This window comes from Myiozetetes cayanensis, unplaced genomic scaffold, assembly GCF_022539395.1.
Source record: "Myiozetetes cayanensis isolate MyiCay16 unplaced genomic scaffold, myiCay2020 scf32, whole genome shotgun sequence".
Taxonomy (NCBI): domain Eukaryota; kingdom Metazoa; phylum Chordata; class Aves; order Passeriformes; family Tyrannidae; genus Myiozetetes; species Myiozetetes cayanensis.
The window spans coordinates 577789-597203 of record NW_026087544.1 but is presented as its reverse complement, the minus strand read 5'-3'; the positions used below and the strand labels follow the sequence as shown (position 1 = coordinate 597203).

General features: G+C 58.7%; 1 protein-coding gene across 2 annotated transcripts in view; it reads right to left on the bottom strand.

Annotated features, from left to right (window-relative positions):
* Positions 1-18404, bottom strand: part of GRM4 (glutamate metabotropic receptor 4) — a 35630-nt gene extending 17226 nt beyond the window's left edge. Inside the window, exons 1-3 of one of the 2 annotated variants that reach the window (XM_050326755.1) lie at positions 18284-18404; positions 11275-12042; positions 4484-4700 (exon numbers count right to left, since the gene is read on the bottom strand). In XM_050326755.1, the coding sequence (XP_050182712.1) occupies positions 4484-4700; positions 11275-11793 (736 nt within the window). In that variant the 5' untranslated portion in view covers positions 11794-12042; positions 18284-18404. Of the gene's footprint in view, positions 1-4483; positions 4701-11274; positions 12043-13101; positions 13508-18283 lie in introns of those variants that run through there. The other variant, XM_050326754.1, reaches the window with a different exon arrangement.
* Positions 18405-19415: the final 1011 nt, after the last annotated feature.

Genomic DNA, 19415 nt, shown 5'->3' with positions numbered 1-19415 from the left:
ACCCCCAGTTTTGGGAAAAGGCTTTGAGGAGCAGGAACAGAGGGGAAAGCCTCCAGGGTGGGGGTAAGAATCCACAGCCAGCTGCTGCAGGCAGGTTCTGGGTTGGAGGATGCTCAGTTGAGATCCCGTGCCCACCATCACTGACGGATGGCAACGCAGGACAAACGGCACCTGCAGCAAGAAACAGCCTCAAAAACCCAACCTGAGCCATTTCCAGCCTTCCACTTCAAACGCTGCCTGCACCATCCCCAGGCATGTGGCCGTGTCCCTGCCAGCAGCATCGTCCCCAGCCCGCTGGGACCTCGCCAGGGCTCCAGGGACTCTCCTCGTGCCGCTGGGGTAACGCCTGTTGTCAAACACGGGTCAGGGTTTAATCTCCACCATTACGGCTCAGTGGGAGTGCAGCCGCTCTGGGTTCCCCTCCTGATTGCAGGTGGCTAATTAGCTTTTGCTGGCACTTAACTACACCAGCACTCAGGGGGTTCTGCCAGGGTTCCCGCAGAGCCGGCGCTGCCAAGCACAGGGCGAGCAGGGACCTGGGTAAGGGGGACCTGGCCCAGCAGAGCTGGGAACAGCCATGTGCACATTCCCCCCGCCAGGATGTGCACCCTGAGCAGACCTGGGCACCCTGAGGAGGGACTGGGCTCTGCACAGCCCAGCAGCAGTGGCCTTCTGCGAGCAGCACCTGCACGGCTCCCCTGCCCACCCCTGGCTCCTGTCCTAACTCTACCCCTTCATGTGAGATTCCCAAGCCCAGAGTCTTAATTGGGAGCTGTTCCCCTGCCCCAGGATTCATTATTCTTGTGACTTCAAAGCCTCCAGGAACCAACTCATTAAAGGAGAAGTCATTAGGGACACAGATCTGTGCCCTCATGGAGGCAAAGCTCCCACACGTGGTGAGACCGATATGCTGCGGTCAAACCTCCTGTCTTAAGACCTGGGAGTGGCTTTTTGGGGGCGACATCCTGGTGCATCAACCAAAAGTAATGAACCCAGCTAAAACCAGAAAGAGACAGCCAGGGATGTCACATGGGGATGAGCAAATGCATCACAAATATACATCAGGCTCTTAACTAAAAATATAGAAAACTCAGTGAAGGATAAAACAATAGAGGGGGGAAATGACAGTAAAACTGATCCAGACACATGACTAAGGAGTCCTGTGTTGGGCTGGAAAAATTCCCCTCTTCACAAACCCAGCACTGCACATTCCAACACACAGCACAACACGCTGTGCTCACCAGCTCTGTTACATAAACATCAATCCAGCTCCTCATCTCCGAGAGCTTGGTGACAGCAGAGACATCAACCACCCAGAGCCAAAGGGCTGCACGAGGGTCTATCCACCCACCCAAATGATGCCAGAGGTCAGAGGCATGGGGAGGTGCTGGACAGAAGGGTTGGAGATGGGGACACCAGGGACACCTCGATGCTGGCCCTGCTGTGCACCTTGGTGCCCAGTGGAAATCCAGCTGACACACACTGCCTATGCAAGATGTTTTTTGGGAGCAGGATGCTTTGGAGAAGCACTTAAAACCCTCAAAAATGGTTGAAGAATACTCATCCTTTGCAGTCTTAACATCTCTGCAATTCTGACACCCAAAAAACCAGCACTCTAGGGGGTAAGGACTCTCCAGCCACCACTGCAGCCACCAGCAATCGCCAGGGGCCAACAGCATCACTGCCAGAGTAAGTGCAATATGGACAGAGATATAAAGATATATAAATAAAGATACAACAGCCACCCGGGTCAGTCTGTTGTGGTAGCCTAGGGCCAGCCCCAGCTGCAAGAATAAGCCATCTCCAGGGTGAGTTTCTTCCCCCCACCATCGTCGGAGGTCGGTTTGTGCCTCGAGCAGAAACGCTTTGCACTGCGATGTGAAGCTTCAGCGTGAGGCTTTGCTAAAAATTGAAACTGAAGGTCAAGTTGATAATGCATCAGAAAGCAAACAGCTTGAGTGCGAGCTGCTAACGACAGCAATGAGCATTATTGCCTGATGGAAATAAAACCCGACTCTGAAGGCTCAGGCTTGGCATGAGAAATGAAGCAGAGCGCTGTGGGGATGAGAGTCGGGAGATGCTCACCCTGAGGTCGGTGAGGAACCCCCTGGGCAGAGCCAGTGTGGTCTCTGCTGGGGCTGGGACAGGGCTGGGGCAGGGGCTGGGCTGGGACTGACTGTCCCCCCAGCATAAACACCCCCGCACAGATGTCTCCACCGCTTGACCAACAGCTGGAGAGCCCCTGGCACAGGACAGATCCTCCCTCAGCCAACAGCCCTTTCCATCCCTCTGACAGGCTGGAGGTCCCTGGAAGCAGCAGTAAATTGCAGGGCCCTTTAGGCTGCTGGAGAAATGCATCTGAGAGCCAAACATATCCAACCCAGCTCTAACGCAGAGGATGGATCCTTCAGCCCTTCCCAGTGGATCCGTGCTGGTGTAAAGGTGTTTGGTGTCAGCAGAGCCCTTTGCACAGGGGAAGACAGAGAGGTGAAGTGGGCACAGCCTGGCAGCCACCACCACAGAAGGCAGGACTGGGGGATTCAAATAAAAAAGTATAAAAGAAAAAAAAAAAGAAAAGGCATGGTTTTAGCCCAGCCTTGCCATTATTCACTGAGGATCTGAGGCCGACCCACTGCTCTCACCCCCATGGGAGATGCTCCAGAGAGCAGGGGGGAGCAGGTCAGGACCCACCCAGGGCCCTGTGCTCAGGCTGGCACACGACAGCTCTTACAAATTTCTGTGTTCCTGCAGTGCATCAGGAACTCAGCCTCACCACTGGGCTGCCCTCACGCCGCTGTTACACTGCAGTCACTGTGGAATTATGCTTTTTGATAACTAAATTATCACTAATGCACATAATCGCTGGGTTATGTGGATACACAAATTACAGGACTCTCTCAGCTCTGGATTAACACGCGGCTGTTTCAGCTCCATGTACACTCGTTTACTCTGCAATTACACTGTCAGATCGTTAACATCTGGTTAGAGGAGTTCGTGGTAACCACAGGTATCTCGAAGGAGAAGTGCTTGTGCTGCAGCAGGACCACAAGGCACAACCACTGCTCCTTACTGGTTCTTAGTGGAGGAGGAGTATGGGTTTGAATCGTGCCTGTGATCCTGGCCACGTGGTGTCTGCACCCGGGCCCCTGGGGAGCTGCACCCAGGATGGGGCAGCAGAGCACCCTCCAGCCACTCCCCCAGCCCTGCCAGGCACCCCACACAGGCAGCAGCACCTCTGCAGATCCACACACCCCCTGCACGACTGCTCCGGAGCATCCCCACGCGCTCCTCCTTGGAAAACCACAGCCCCATGAAAATATTCTACTTTTCAAGTGAAAATCCTGAAGAGCAGCTTCCAGGTTGGATCCCCAGATGGGTTTCTCTGCATACTAAAAGCGTAGCCAGTGCCAGGGCACGCGAGAGACAGAATTAACGCTGTTCCTATTTATAGGGCTTTGATTAGGAGCTCGTCACCTCGAAGTTTTTATTCCCTTTATCCATTTATAAGGCCATAACACAGTTTGACTGGCTCCAGATAGGCTGGTGTCCCACCGACTTTGCCAGAACCTAATGTGCCGTTCAGACGCACTTAAGCCAGTAATAGGCAGCAGCCTGAGCACCACAGGGCTTTAACTGCCTCAAAAAACACCCTTTAGCTCCCATCTCACCCTGTGCACATGATGCTGCACAGGTGAGGTGACACCAGAGCCAGGAGGGACCCCAGTGCTGTGCCAGCCCTCCGTGGGGCAGCTCCACGTGCACAGTAAGAGCACCCACAGCAGCAATTCCCAATTCACCTGCACCCAGCTGCCCAAGGGTTGATGCTCAGGTACCCACAAGCTCCCCCACTGCTCCCGAGGCTGCTAATCCCCCCTAAGCATCCCAGAGCTCCCGTCAGCAAAACGCTTTCTGGCTCTACACAAATCCTCCCAAAGAGTTTTGCTGAGCATGGACTTTCTGCCTGTCCAAAGCTCATAGACAAATTAAAGCACCTGCCCTCAGGGATAATTCCACTAAAATTGGGCAACATGCACGGTGGTGCCAACTTCATTTTCTGTTAAAACCTGGGAATATTTGTAAAAGCTTTTTCTTCTGGAAGATGCCCAGCACCATGGCTCAGATGCAGGGGGAAGGGGTCAGACCAGCTTGGAGGAACTGAGGTCTCCTGGGGAGCAGGGAATGGGATCCTGAGATGCTTCCCAAAAGCAGCCTGCCCTGTAGAGGGAAGTCCAGTACTGCTGGTCCTAACCCCTGCTGGAAAGCTTAAATCCTTCCTGACCACCCCACTGTCCTTGCAATCAGCACAGCAGCCCCAGAACCTGCCCTGCTCCGGGGTCATCCCCCAAACTGCACCATCCACCCCTATTCATCACCCCAAACACATCCCAGCTCAGCCCAAGCAGCTCACATGTTCCCTCCACCCCATCCAGTGCCTTTTCTCCTCCAGCCACAGCTGCTCCCGTTCCCAGAGACATCCACTCACCATCCTCCCTGGACTTCTGGATGAAGGCCTCCACGCCGCTTTCCCCGTAGCTGCCCTCGGAGGCCAAGGTGGAGACGTAATTCCACTTGAGGGCCTTGACGATGTCCACCATGGCCTGGGCCTGGTACGTGTCCGACGGCACCACGCGCGAGAAGAAGTCGTAGCGGCTGTTGTCGCTCAGGTCCGGCGCGGTGGAGGCGTAGCTGATCTGGGGGATCTGGGGTGGAGGAGGGAAAGGCAAAGCGTCAGGGGCAGCAGGAGATCTCTCATCTGAGGGGCAGGGAGGTGGGAGTGGAGGAAGACCATGGGTCAGGTGGAGCACGTGCCACCAGGTGGACGTGGGGGGCTCCGGGACCACCTGCAGCTCAGGGACACCCAGTGGGACCCCAGAGGGGTTTCTTGAGCATCAGATGTGCCTGGCGTGGAAAAGACCAAAGAGAAAACTCAAATTGTGCCCTGGCCAGCACTGCCAAGGACTCCCTTTGGCTTCCTGCCCCAGGAAGGACAGATCCAACCCCCCCCGGCAGGTCCTGCCCACCCAAGCCATAAATAAGCCCTTTAAATTAACCAGATGCGCCACACCTCACAGTGCACTGGGATGATTTAGCACCGCCGGATCAGGCGATGTTTAACACTTACACAGCACTTTCCATCTCCAAAACACACCACACATCCTCATTTATCTTCAAGATGGAAAAGGCTTATTAAATTATCAAACCCAGGTTCTCACCACAAGCCTGAAGCTCACTACCAAAGACATCCTGAGCACCCAGACAGCCCCATCCACCATCTCCCCGTCCCAATCCCAAGCAGGTACCTGCCCCAGGTACCGCAGGGGCTGGCAGAGCCCTGCCCCAAACCTGGCAAAGTTTTAAATAATGGCAAGGACTGGAGCCACAGGGCAGCAGGGCTGACTGGAGCTGGTGCATCCTAGGGAGGGCTCTGGCCACCCACCACCCTCTCACCTTCCTGCAGGTGCTGCTTTACTGCAGAATGGAGAAAACAGAGGAGGAACAGCCCAGGGTATCACTGACTCCAGACCACCCTGTGCCTCAGGGGTGAGCGGGTGTAGAGCATGATCCCCAGCTCTTCCAGGGCTCTCCTTCTCTCCTGTTCCCTCTGATCCACTTTAGAAATAATTCAATAATTGCAGCTGCCAGAACCACAGGGGACTGTGACGGATCCCAGTCATCCTCCAGGCTCAGCAGGCACCTGGATGCCCAAATCAGCTCAGGCTGCCTCACCCAGTGCCCCTCCCCAATAAGCAGTCAGCCAATTCCCAGCAGCAGAGACACCTGGGTGGGCTTGCAGGGGCCAGGGGAGGTTTGGGGTCTGTGGGAATCCTGGGTTATGTAATAAGATCCATCCAGCTTTCTGGGAGCCCATCTGGGGCGTGGCATCCTGAGAATAGACGTGCACCAGGGCAACCCCACAGATCCTCCTGGGTCTGCCAGCCCCAGGACCCACTCCATCCTCCTCCACTCCTGCATCTCCCAGTTTCTCCTTTGTTTCTCTGTTATTTCCCCTCTCCCACTCCTGCCTCTCTCTCTATTAAATGTGATTCCAGTGTTATAAACCCATGACTCCACCTGAATGCTAAAAGGCCCCTGGAAAGGAGCAGCCACCCTTCTACCTGCCTAAGAAATAGGAGATGAAAAAAGGGAGAGATGGAGAAGGAGTGGGAGAGGGGGAGAGGAAGGAATCTTTATCAAGGCACAAATAGGATTACTCCCTGTGACAATCTGCTTTGTGCTCCGTTCCGAGGGGCTCTGATCTGCTCGTTGGGGATCTGTGAGTGGAGCTGGTGCCTGAGACTCGATTAAAATTCTGCTCAGCAGGTGAGGCGCTCGCCTGGCAATCACTCATCCCAGGGGAAGGGGGGGTGATCCGAGCCCGCTCCCTCCCCTCCTCCGGCATGGGCTCGGGATGGAGGTGATGCCCACAGAGTGCCCGCACCACCAGGGCACGGCAAGCAGCAGTGCCCACGTCAAAGGTGATTGGGAGGCAGGGATGCAGCCCTGCCCTGCCAGAGGATCCTTTCCCAGTGATTTTCCCTCTGAGAAGTGTTTTGGTTTAACCAGACACCTGCCTTCTCCACAGGACACTGGCGATAGAGACTTCCCAGCTATTCCGCATGCCACCACCACCCCATCCAGGTGGTCTGGGCTTAACCTCAGGCCTGTCCATCCTGCTCCAACCTCAGCAACAAAGCCCAGAAAATACCTGTTGATCCACAGGTACAAACTGGAAGCTGTATTTTAATAAACAAAAGGAAAGAGCTTTTTTTCTCTCACTCCTCTGCCTTGGATGAAAGTGAAAATAAAATACCAGTTCCCAAATGACCATTTCATAGATTTCTTCTGCCTTTTCCCCCTCTGCCTTTTTGATAGCCCAACTCCTGGCTCCAGCTATTTTCTCAGATAAAAGACAAAAGTCCTTTTAGGTCCATAAAAGCAAAATGCAGGCAGGGAATTCAAGGTTCTTAGAAAGAAGGATGCAGCAGGAAGGGGGAGCTGGAAATACATCTCAGCTGCATATTTGGCCACTGATGTTCTCTTGCCTGGCTCATCTCCAGCCTGGAATAAACACCAGGTTGAGAAGGGGGCAGGAAAGCTCTCCTGCACTCCAAGACTTCATTGTGAGTCAGAGTGGGGAGTAACCCCAGGGCAGGGGATAAAACCTCCTTCCTCCTCTTTTTTTGAACCAAAAACCAGAATCAGCGTCATCCAGAAGCACCCCCAGCCTGCAGAAAGGTCCCTTGGGATTAGAGTGCAGGTGGGAGCCAGGGTTCAGGGTGTCCTCCTGCTCCCCCAGCTTCCTGGATCAATGGACTGGTGTGATTGACTTCCAGTGCACTGGAAAAGCTGGATTTTGTACCCATCACTGTCACCCACCATGAACACGGCTCAGGAGCTGCTGAGGCGTTTTCTCCACCGGTGTGGGGCAGAATCCCCCCAGACTGGGGAGAATTAGACAAAGGTAGCAATTTCAGCACATCCCAGCTAAGGCTTAAACCATCTATCTGAACACCAGCCTGAGCAGCCAGGAGCGAAGGAGCCCCAGACCAACAGGGCCACTGCAGAGCCAGAGCTGGGCACACTTGTCAGGAGCACCCCACGAGCAGGGGCTCCTGCACCAGCCCCCCATCCCAGAAACAGGGTCGGGAACAGCTAATTCCCTACCCACAATTATTAATTTCACGCATATCTTATGCAAACCTCTGGTTCACTGACAAGATGGAATTGATTTAATTAGAATTTCCATCATCGAGCCATTTGGATGGCAGCTTTTAATTAGGGAGAGCGTAAAGCACCGCAGGGGCTGGAGCAGCGAGGGGCTGGGCGGGCATCGGAGCAGAGTGAGCTGCAGTTCTGTCCTGCTGCCCCTTCCCCTTGGCCCAGTGCCAAGCCAGGGTCCAGCCCCCAGCACCTCCTTGGAGAGCAGTAAGGCACAAATAAAGCCCTGGGAAGCAGGTGCAGGAGGATGCTGTCCTTCAACATCCTCCCTGCCTTTGGCCTCCCACTCCTCCTCACCGAGCCATGCCTCAGGGCCATGGGGCCGGGGCAGCCCAGGGGAGCCAGGCAGCTGCAATTTGTTTCAATAAACCCAGTGAAGAGCAAGGAACTGAAGTGGCAGGAGCAGGCGATTAATCAGTGTCCCCCTGCCGGCTGCCACCTTCCCACCTCGGGAAGGTTATTCACCCACTGAGTGGGGAAGCCTGTGCTGAACTCAGCACCCACCGCCCCCAGAGCCTCGGGGCACCCCGACACGAGCCGGGGGGCTCAGCACCAGGGGCTGATCCTGCTCTGCACCCCCAGCCCCCAGGCAGCACAACCTCATGCGCCTGCAGGTGCTGAGCGCCTGTGGCCGTGCCGCACACACCACGGGCAGCGCCGTCCTCAGGTGAATTATTCATGTTGTACAACACTCCTGCGCTAAAGAGAGTGGCTGCACTCACTGGCACGGAGAAAACAAGCGTCTCAAAGCGCCTGGCACGTGTCAAGTCCACCCTCCGGCCAAGGATGCTCTTCAACCTGGCTGAGCACCTGGGCTCCATCTTGTCCCAGCTCTTTCGGGAGGGGGATGAAAAATGCACCCCAAACCCTGACACAGCTTTTTGGAGATCGCACTTGTAGGAGATGGATCTGGTTTCTTTGCACCATCACCACTGTGGTGGTTCAGGAGACAGTGGGTAGAGCTGGGGCTGGAAAGGCAGCAGTGAGGGGTGGGAAGGAGCTGGAACGTGCCAGAGCGCTCTGGCAGTGATGCCAGAGAGATGCTATCACACAGAGCCGAGAGCACGGATTTGGGGGAAGGATTTTCTGCAGGCAGAGCGACGAGGAGTGATGAAACCAGCTTGGACAGAGGATGCCGCATCTGCAAGTTGTTCCACTGATGTACAGCTCTAATTAGGCAGCGGCAGCTAACGAAGGACCTGTTATTTATTTATGTAGCACAGGAGTGACAAAAGGCCTGTCAGGGAGGGGCAAGGCCAGCCTAGCAGGGAGGGCTGGGGGCTGCACAGCAGGGAGCAGGGATGGAGCAGGGAGAGGTGCACAGGAGGGAGTGTGGGATGGGGCAAGGGGCCATGGCAAGGATAGCATCATCCAGAGACAGGAACAGCCACCCCTGCTGTGTGTATAACAGGACAGAAGGGGCTGCTCCAGGCTCCCAGGGAAAACCAGGGGGGCTGCTGTGCCCCCTCCCAGCCAGGACTCTGCAGGACTTCTATTTTCTCCTCATCTTGTTGGACTTTCTAGTTGATTCTGTGCCTTCACCGCTCACTGGATATGCTACAGCCCCCCCGAGACGTGCTGCAGCCATCCTGGAGAACCACTTCAGCAATTCAGAAACCAGAGCACTCAGAGGGCACTTTAACCATCAGCACAACTGCCCTGGCTGCCCACAGGGAGGGGGCATCGCGAGCGGGTCCCCCTGTTGCAGCTCCCACACTTTACACCAGTGTCCCTGTGCTGAGGGAGTGCCAAGGGGGACACGAGTGACACAGCAACATGGGGCCAAGCAGGAGCAGAGCTCCAGCAAGTGCCATTCCCCAGAGAATGGGCAGAGGCAGCTGCCTGTGCCCTGGGCAGCAGAGCTTCGCTGAACCCCGGAGCGGAGTCACCCGCGCTTAAAGGTCAGCGGCGGCGTGAGATGGAAGTCGCCTTATTTTCATTTTAAGCATGTCCCTGCCATCAAACCCGTGTTTGAATAACAAAGAGCAGCAGCAGCACTCAGGCCATGGCAGGAGGAAGAGACCCCAGAACTCCCCAGCCCCTGCCTGTTGCATGAACGAGGCTGTGCCCAGACAGGTGGGACGAGAACCCCATCCCATGGGAATGATATCCCTGTGCTGGGGACCACTGGGAGCCCACCAACTCCTACACCTGCTCAGCCCCAAACAGGATTTGCTGCTTCTAGGAAGGGCTGAGCTTGACCTTGTCCTCCCCTCCTAGGGGGTTTTGAGTTCTCCAACCCCTCTTTACCTGCCCTTCCCACCATTTGTATTTCCTCCCTGTCCTGATGGGACGGGATCAGTTCTGGATTAAAGCTGCTGGGGCTCAAGATGTACCCCCAGCAGCACCAGTGCCTGGCTCCACACCTGAGCTCAGGGACATCCTTCCTGCACAGGTCACAGCTCTTTGGCCAAGGATCAAAACCGGAGAAGGGCAAGAAAAGGAAAAAAAAAAAAAAAAAAGCAAGAACCTAGAAAGACTGTAGGTACCTCCAACTGTCACTCTCCTGCCTCCTTCCCCACTGCCTGCCTGCCTCCTCCTCTCCAGAGCAAGCATTCAATCTTTCTTGTCTCAGCAAATAGCTTTTAAGTTCCTCCCACTCCCTCTAATTTATATTATTTTAATTATTGAATAGCCCTCTCACTCGTCGCCTGGAACATTAACACGTTTTGAAAAAAAAAGGACCCAGAAAAATCAAACTCCATCAGAGATCTGGTTTTTCTGTCTTCACTAACAGCTTCCAGCCCTCCCAGGAGGGCACCCTGCTCTCAGCACGCTGGGCTGGTGGAGGAAGAGGAGGGGGAAGAGAGAAAGGGAAACAGCACCAGTCCTGCAGAACAGAGGGGTTACAGAGTGCTGGGGAGAGGCCAAGCTGGGATGGGGCTCCCACCACTGCTGGGGGCACAGAATATTTATGTTCTTCCCTCATTCCTGAAGAGGGGCCCTTGTTCACACTCTCCAGCCCATGGACGTGGCTGCAGATAAATAAATACACAGCAAGGGGGAGAGGAATTATCAACTCAGCATTCCTGCAGCTGACACGGAGCAGGAGGGAGAGCTGCACTCATCCCATCGCAGGCTGAGCACCTGTGGGGTTGGTGGCACAGAACAAGTGTCCCCAACCTGGCTGATGTCCCATGGGTTGGAGCAGAGCGATCTCAGCTGTCCCTGCACCCCGTCAGCCACCCTGTCCTCAGCTGCCCAGCCCTCTGGCTCAGGTGGAACCTTCCACTTTGGGGTATAACCCACACCCCTCATCGAGCACCCCCATAATTGGTGTCATAACCCATCCTCAGCCCACCTCCCCCATCAGCATCCCCCCTCACCACGAAGCTGGGGGAGAAGAAATAAAAATCCTCCTGCTCCAAATGCCGTCAGTGGAGGGGGATGGAGGGAGGGATCCCTGGGGACCCGGGGGAGGCAGGAGAAGCCTTTTAATGACACCAGCTCCCACCTGCCCCCAGCTGTGGAGGAAGAGGCACGCACAGAGAAACACCGCCAAAGCACCCGCGGCGGTTTTGCCGAGGGGTTCCTTTTAGCCCAGCCGAGCCCTACCTTGAAGAGCCGCAGGATGTTGGCCACCATGATGGAGACGGAGCTGCCCGAGGCGCCGATGACGCCGACCACCCGCTCGGGTTTGGTGATGATGGGGGGGCCCCCGCTGACACAGCGCACCTCGGTGCTGTCCTTCTCGATGAGGGCTTGCACGAAGGTCAGCGACTGCTCCAGGGCGTGCGTGTCCCGCGAGCACGTGTCCAGGATGCGCGCGCCCAGGGTGATGTTGGGGAGCAGGTCGGGGTCGTTGTTGATGCGGTCCAGGGCAAACAGCATGGCCTCCAGGCGGTGGATGCCCTTTTCCTTCTTGAGTTCCCCGCAGGCCTTGCCCTCGGCGCCCCGGCCGTGCACGGGGAAGAGCCCCCCGAGCGTGATGTCCCCGTCGATGCGGATGGAGTTCATGTGCGGGTAGCCCTGGCCCTTGGGCTTGGCGGCACCCCCGGGCGCCCACCCCCAGCTCCAGGCACTCAGGAGGAGGCAGAAGGAGAGACGCTCCATGCAGAAGTGACTCCCGCTCATCGCCAAGGCCGTGCTGGGGCAGAGCTCGGGCAGCACTCAGGGGGCCGGGCTGGCGCGGGCGGGTGCCATGGCTCCGGTGGGATCCCGCTCCGGCACCATCAGTGGCTCCCACCGGCGCTGCCGGCCCCGGGGCAGCAGTGGGTGGCCGGGCTGCCGGAGGGTGCCGGGGTCTGCATGGCTACACCAGGGTGGAGAGACAGCGGCAGAGACACGAGCCCACACAAAGCTTCGGGTCCTTCCTCTGGAGACCTTGAGAGGGAAGGGGACAGGGGTGAGAGAGAAAATTAAGCAGGAGCATGAAGAGAACATCAGCTATTCCGAGATTTTGTCAGGGAGCCCATCAGAAATTAGCACTGGGGGTTATTGCAGAAAATAGATTTGGGATTCACTAGATTTCTGATTCATGCCAGTGGCTTCAGCTCAGCCCAAACTGCATCCAGGCAGAGGGGCTCGTCAGGGTGCCACACACGCCCTGTCCACAGAGCAGGACAAGGTCAGTGGCCAGCTCAGGGCTGGAGGGAGGTCCTGGAACCCACCCCATCCACTCTTGAGGGAGCTGAGAGGGTGGGACAGGTCCCAAGACAGCACTGGTTGGAGGTGGGGGGGCAAATCCCACATACACCCCAAGCCTGGTCCCTGCCTACCACAGAGTATCCCTCCTCTTTCCCAACAGGTTTTTCAGTCACCTGCCATGAGCCCACAAGTCTTGAGCGCCATAAACTGAGCAGGCTCAGTGCTGGTCTGTGTCCTCAGCGAGAGCCAGGCACTGACAAAATCCAGCATTATGGATCCGAGTCACTACCCAAAGCACTGTGTTCCTGCCGCTCTCCCTTCAGGCAACTGATTCCTGAACCAGCAGCTGCTTCCTTGCAAACTTCCCTTATCGACAGCTTCCAGCAGCAAATATTGACAGCACCTGAGCTGCCCCTGCCCGAGCAGCACAGCCCCTGCCTCAGTTTCCCCCCGGGCAGGTTCTCCCTGGAGCCCATCCCTGCTGCCTCCCAGCAGCCACGGATGGATGCTGAGGGCAGCGTGTGATTAATGCAGGCAGCAAAGGCAGCGCGGTGCCGAGCGGGCAGATGTGCTCCCCAGGCAGGACAGGCTGCAACAGCGAGACCGAGGAAACAGCTTAAATTAATCTCAGCTCAAGCACAGAGCCCGGCACCCAAGCCTGGGGCTGCCGGCCGGATCCTCACCGGCCCCGGGGGTGCTGCCACCAGAGCCAGCCGTGCCCAGCCCGTTTACATCGCGGGGGAGACTCCCACTCCGGCTCCAGCCCCAGCCAGGAGGACCCTGGTTGCAACTCACCTCCATAAATTATGCACGTCCCTGCCCGCCGCAGCCGCTTGAAGGCCCATCTCCAAAGCGATTCTGACAGCCGGGGCTTTTAAGGAACCAGAATTACCCGGTGCTGAGTTCTGTGCTTCCAAAGGTAGGAAGTTGGGAATGCTGCAGCACATTGCCAGCCCCAGCCTGCCGGGAGAGCCCCTGGGAGAAAGGCCCTTGCTCGGCTGGGGATCAGGGACAGGGATCAGCCCTCTGCACAGTCCTGTGCCCTCTGCAAGAACCACCTCATGCATCTCCAGTGGGCACGGAGCAGGGGAACGTGGCTCCTGGCACGGTCTGGAAGCAGGTCATGCTTTGCCTGTGCCGAGCAGGTGGATGATGGGGCGACCAAGGGATGCTCAGACACCACAGTCCCGTCCCCCCCCACAGCCCTGCACCAGCCCAGAGCAGTCACTTCTCCCAGCCTCATCCCCGGAGCTGCGACACTTCTGCCCATCAAAGGTGGGTTGGTCACAACACGGACCCACTCCCAGGAAAACCCTCGTGGCCCATGGCAGCTCCTACGGAGCTGGCAGTGCCCCCAGAGCCCACTGCTTCTCCCTTTCTTCTTTCAAGCTTTTTCCTCTCTGTTCTCTCCCCTTTGTGGCTCCTTTGATCACATAATCTGAACGAACTGAAGGTAAAAATATCACGGCAGGCAAGAATAAAGCACCAATAATGGGGAGGGGAGGAGGGAGCTGGTTCAGATCCCTCGCGGAATCATTAAGGGAGATGGAGCCTGAATCACCCGATGAGCTCGGGTTGCAAACAGCCTGGGAAGGGGTGGCAGATGAGCACCCCTGTCCTCTCCACCTGCCTCCCCCATCCCCACAGCCACACACGAGCCACTGCTCCTGCACAGCCCAAATCTTGCTCCCATCATGCCTGAGCCTCCCCAAAACAGGCCCTCCACCAGGAGGCTGGTGCTGCACATCTGGAGGAAGGTGCACATCTGGAAGAAGACACCTGCCTAAAGCAGGTGCTCGTGGAGCAGGGAACAGCCTTACCCACATGCTCCAGGCAGCGAGGGGCCAGAACTACCCTCCTGCCCCACCTGCACAGCTCCACAGGGGCATCCCAAGGGCAGGAATAACAGGTGGGAATCACCCAGTGTGGTGCTCACCCCAGCCCCAAAGGAAGGAGCAATGCTGCTTCCTCCTACTTCCACCACACATGGTCCGTGAGGAAGGAGCCTTCCCACCGCCCTCATCCCAGCCACACCACAGCCTGATCTGGATCTGCAAGGCAGTGCTAGGACTACCCAAACTGAGATCTCCAGCCCCCAGGCTGCATCATCACCTGCCCAAGCCGGGGTGAGCTGAGGAGCACCAGGGCAGAGAAGCAGGTGCCGGGTGCTGGGGATGATGCCACCCTAGGACAGGCAGAGATGGGGGCATGGGCAGAGCCCTGCGGGTCCTGGCACCTCAGACATGGGGCCAGTCAGCACGGTGGCATCTTGCCCCCCTCTAGTGGTGGCCAAGCCACTGGGCCACCCGCATCCCCAGACACAGAGGTCCCTGGAAAGGGCAGGGGAGGATTCAGCTGGGCAAGGGAGTCCCCCTTGGGGCAACCTGGTCTAGTGGAAGGTGTCTGTGCCCATGGGGACTGAAACTGGATGCATTTTAAAGTCCTTTCCCATCCAAACCATTCTGTGATTTTATTGAAATTGAACACTGATTAAAAATTCCCCCACACCACGGAGAGCTCCTGCTGTAAGACCACCTCCAATGCCCAAAGGAGGTACCAGCCATCCCAGGCATCACCTCTGCTGCTCCTTCCCACAGTTCCTCCTGCATGTCCCTGCAAGTGCTGCTCTGGCTGGGCTGTGGTGGGACACAGACCCCGCACCCAAGGACCGCAGAGCTAAGCCTGCAGCAGGACCTGTCATCTCCCAGTTCAGAGCCACAACAACTCTGGGGTTGTTAAACCAGGCAGAGGCTGAGCCAGTGACACGGCCCAGGAGATGCAGGAACAAACAGCCAAGAGGCTGCGCCCAGCACTCACCTGCATGTCCCCATCCCCAGCTGCCAAGGAGCCCGGCACCACCAGCACAACACCACGGAGACTCCAGCCCAGCCCCAGCGCTGGGAGGGCTGTGCCATCTTAAGCCATGCTGGCTTCCCCCAGCTCAGCAGCATCGTTTTGAAAAAATCAAACCATTTCTGTCCCCACCTGCTCTTCCCCAGCAAGCAGGGCCAGCCAGCAGGCAGCACAATATCCCAATTAGCACACACTTGCTCTTCCCGCTTGCAAGCAGTTACAGGGAACTTTGTTTGGCTCCTGCTCTTTTTAATTGCAAAAGCTCCATGCAGTACAGCAGATTTGAGACACAGAGGGAGGGAAGGGATGCCAGTTAAGTTCTCTCTCAACAGGATAAACCTTAAGTATTCAGGTCCAGTACCCCAGCGTTCGCTCAGAGAAGCGAGGCCACGGCTCAGCAGGCAGCAACGAGCAGAGACCCCAGATTGTACCATCCAAACCCACCCAAGGAGCTCCAAAACGCAGTCCCTGCCCCAGCAACCCCGCGATCGACGCGCAAACCGATACCACGACGCTCGCACAAACCCAAGCCCATTGCCAAGGTGCCAACTCGTCCTCTCTGCAACCACGTCCTGTCAGTGCCCAGCTCAGAGCCCCATGGTGGAGAAAAGCTGGGTATGACCACCCACCTCACTGCCCTGGAGCATCCCCTGACGGATGCTGAAGTCCAAACAAAAGTGCTCCCATGGGGCACGAATGAGATGCAGGGAATATTTATCACACCATATATTTCCTTAACTGCAGCAAGCCCTCTCCTTCCGCCTCCCTCCCGCTGCCAAGCAGGTCAGGACTAATCCCTCACTTTGAAGGATGGGATGGCGCGGCGGGGGGAAGGCGAGCAGGATATGGCCGCGGAGCACGCGGAGATAACAGCAGCTCACCTTGCGGGGTCTGGCACGGGGTCTCTGCCAGCAGTGGAGAGCTCCAGCAGGAGAGGCTGGAGGGAGGGAAGGAGATGCTGCTCATCCCCACTCCTGCCACGTGCAGCAAAATCCCGCAATTAATTTTTTATCACCGTCTGCAATTTGGGACGGCGCTGGCTCGGAGCGGGAGCGCGGCCTGACTGCCGGTGCTCGCCAGTGCCCGTGGCACCACGCGGTGTTCCCGCTCCTCATCGCGCACCCACGCCCCAAGACCACGGTCTGGCAGTGCCAGCCCCTGCCCGCACCCCTCCAGCTGCGGCAGAGACCCCCATCCTGAGCCAGGCTTTGAGCAGAGCCATCTGGGGAACCGCAGAGCAAAGCCCTCCATGCGACGCGGAGCCAGGAGGAAGAGCCGGTGCCCGCAGCAGGCGCGAAGCCGGGGAGGGCGGCGGGCGCAGGTTCGCAGATGTTATAATTAGGACCTGCCACTTCTTCAAGCCGTTGCCTTTCTGGGAAGAGCTGGAAGGGGGTGGCTGAGCTGACAAATCCATCCTCCTCCTGCCTGATGCCAAAGTTGAAGCACGTGACGCTCTTTTTTGGGGAGCCATCAGGCTCCCCTGCAGCGCAATGTTGGCCCCTGGGACGCGGGGTCGGGTCACGGTTGCACCCGAGCTTCAGTTCCCAAGGGAGGATTCTCTCGACGCTCCTGCAGGATGCAGCTCAACACCCCCAGCCCAGTGCCTGATGCCCTCCCCAAAAGGGCTTTGCCTGTACCCCCATCCTGGGGCAACTGCAGCCCCAGGGGTTGCATGGGGTCCCTCTGCCTTCACAGAAAGGGACCACCCTCACTGCAGCCCCCAGCACTGCCCCTCCAGCTCGGCCAGGCTGGCCAAAATCAGCTGGGATCTCTGCACATCCCATCGGACCGTGGCTCCCAGCACGGAGGCAGTAGGTCACAGGGAAGAAGGTCTTGTCCCAGCTCCCCCCCTGCCACAGCCTTGCCCAGCATGTCCCCCGCACCCCCGTCCACTGCCCTTATGCGGATAAATGCTGCTTACAGGCAGCGAAGAGAGGGAAGGAAATGAGCTTTTTCTTTTGGCAGTTCTCGTGGCGTTCTCCCGAGCTCCACGCTGCATTCAACAGATCAGCTCCGCTCCTTCCCTCCCTCTCTTCCCAGGCCCTGCCCGGGGCACGCGGCCCGTGGGTTCCTCCGGTCACCGCAGCCCTGCCTCGTGCCACCCCCGGCGAGCCCCGAGCCACAGGTCACCTGCGGCGCGATGGCGATGGCAAAGGCAGTGACTCACCCGCAGCCTCTCCGTCGCAGCCGCCGCCGAAGGCAGCGGGCATCCCCCAGCGCGGGAGCAGCCCCCGGAAAAGCACCCGGCTGGCAGAGCACGGCAAGCTCATCACACCGCGGGGGGGAGGAGGAGGAGGAGGAGGAAGGTGGCGGGGCTGCACCCGGGCAGGCGGTGGGAGAGTTCTCCGGTTTTTTCCCACGGCTGCCAACTTCCCCAGCGGCTCCCGACGCCTCAGATCCGCTCTCCCGGAAAGCGCCAAGGAGCGGGAGAGCGCCCGGGAGAGGAAACCGAGCCCGTGCTGGAGCGGGGCTCTGCCCGGCCCGGGAGTGCCTCTGCGGGGTCGGATCTTACCCTCCACACCCCCTCCAAGCTGGAAGGGGCAGCACCTTCATCCCCTTCCTCGCTCTGCTGTCGCCCCTGCCGTGCCCTGCGGCGGCTCTGCGGGCGCTGCCCGCTGCGGCGAGGCGAGGGCAGCCCCCGCCGGCGCTCGGCCCTGGTCACGGCCACCCCCGCGCCCGCTGCCTCCTGCCCCAAGCCCTTCCAGCCCCATCCGTCCGGACGAACCCCCCAGCTCCCCTCCCGGAGCCCCGCCGGGCGGTGGGCACCTCAGGGGCAAAGGTGGCAGGTTGGGGAAAGGGGCAGGAGGTGCCGCCCGTGCCCCTCGCGGCGGGGGGCAGCGGGGCGAGGAGGGGGGCAGCGCTCCTCAACCCCCAGTGGTGAATAAATAATGCGATGAGTGGGAAAGGGAAAAGCCGGGAGGGGGCTGGAGGTTCCGGGCTGCAGCCCCCGCTGTCGCAGCCCCCCCAAACCAAAAATAAAAAGGAAAGGTGGAAAACTGGCGGAGCGTGGCGGGGGCGGGAAGGAAAGCGGCGAGGCTGCGGGGAAGGGGAGAGAGGGGCACTCCAGCCCCTGGCGAGGGTCCGGGGGCACCGGGGATGCTCCCCCCGCGCCGCCCGCACTTACCCGCGGGCAGCGCCAAGTTGGCGGCGCCGCCGGCCCCGTCTCCTCCCGGTGCCCGGTGCCGCGATCCGCCCCCGGCCCGGGGGGCGCGGGCAGCCCGGGGGCCCTGCAGCGTGTGGCGGGGTGGCCCTGGCCCCCAGCCCCGGCCCGGCCCGGGAGCCGAGCGAGCCGCAGCCGGGCGGGACCCGCCGCGCTCCGCGCACCGCAGCCGCGGCGAGGAGGAGGAGGAGAAGGTGGAGAAGGGGGAGGAGGAGGGGGAAGAGGAGGAGGAGAGCCGGGGCCGGGGAAGTTTTGCATGAAGAGGAGCTGGGAAGCCCGCCACCGGCTTTGCCAGCCCCTTAAAGCACTAGCGCAGCGCGGAGACCCCTGCCCCGGTGGTCCCCCGGCTCCCGGAGGAAGGGTCCCCTCGCAAGGCTGCCGAGGGTCTCCGGCTCCCTGCACTGACAGCCAAGCCCCAAATTCCCTTTCGCAGGTGGGAGCAGCTGCCCTAGGCAACAATGCGGGAGAATGTCACCCCAAGCCGATGCCCTTCTCTTCGCCCTGCCATAAAACGATGCCAACCCGGCGCCCCGCACACATGCCCGCGGAGCTCGGCTCCTGCATCGCCTTCTCTCCCCATCGAATCCCCTCCCAAGCCCCCGCGGCTCCGAGGAGCCTGTCGTGCTGTGTCGATTCATTAATCCAGAGAAAACACAACCCCCCGGTAATGACCATTGACACATTAACTGCTGCGATCCATCACGGTCACCGGAGCAATTAGGGCACACCCGGAGCTCACCTGCCAGCACTCGGGGCTACGAGAGCTCCCAGACCCTGCAGGGACCCTTCCCTGCACACGAAGCAGGGTCTGGCTGTGGGGAGGGCTTTCTGCCACTCCACCTGCCCCTTCCAGCACCAAAGATCAAAGCACGGACCTTCCAACACTCAATTCCAGCCTCATCTTCCCTAGGGGGTGACCTGTGTTGCTTCTTTGTAACAGAAGGGTGAGCCAGGGCCCAGGCAGGCAGGGTACCACTGCAAAGGGCTCCCTGTTGCCCAGATCCTGGTTAGGAGTCCAGAGAGGAGCCAGTTTTCCGAAAGCACTCGAGACCACCCAGCACAATGCCTTGTCTGGGCCTTTGAAGGAGCTTTAGGC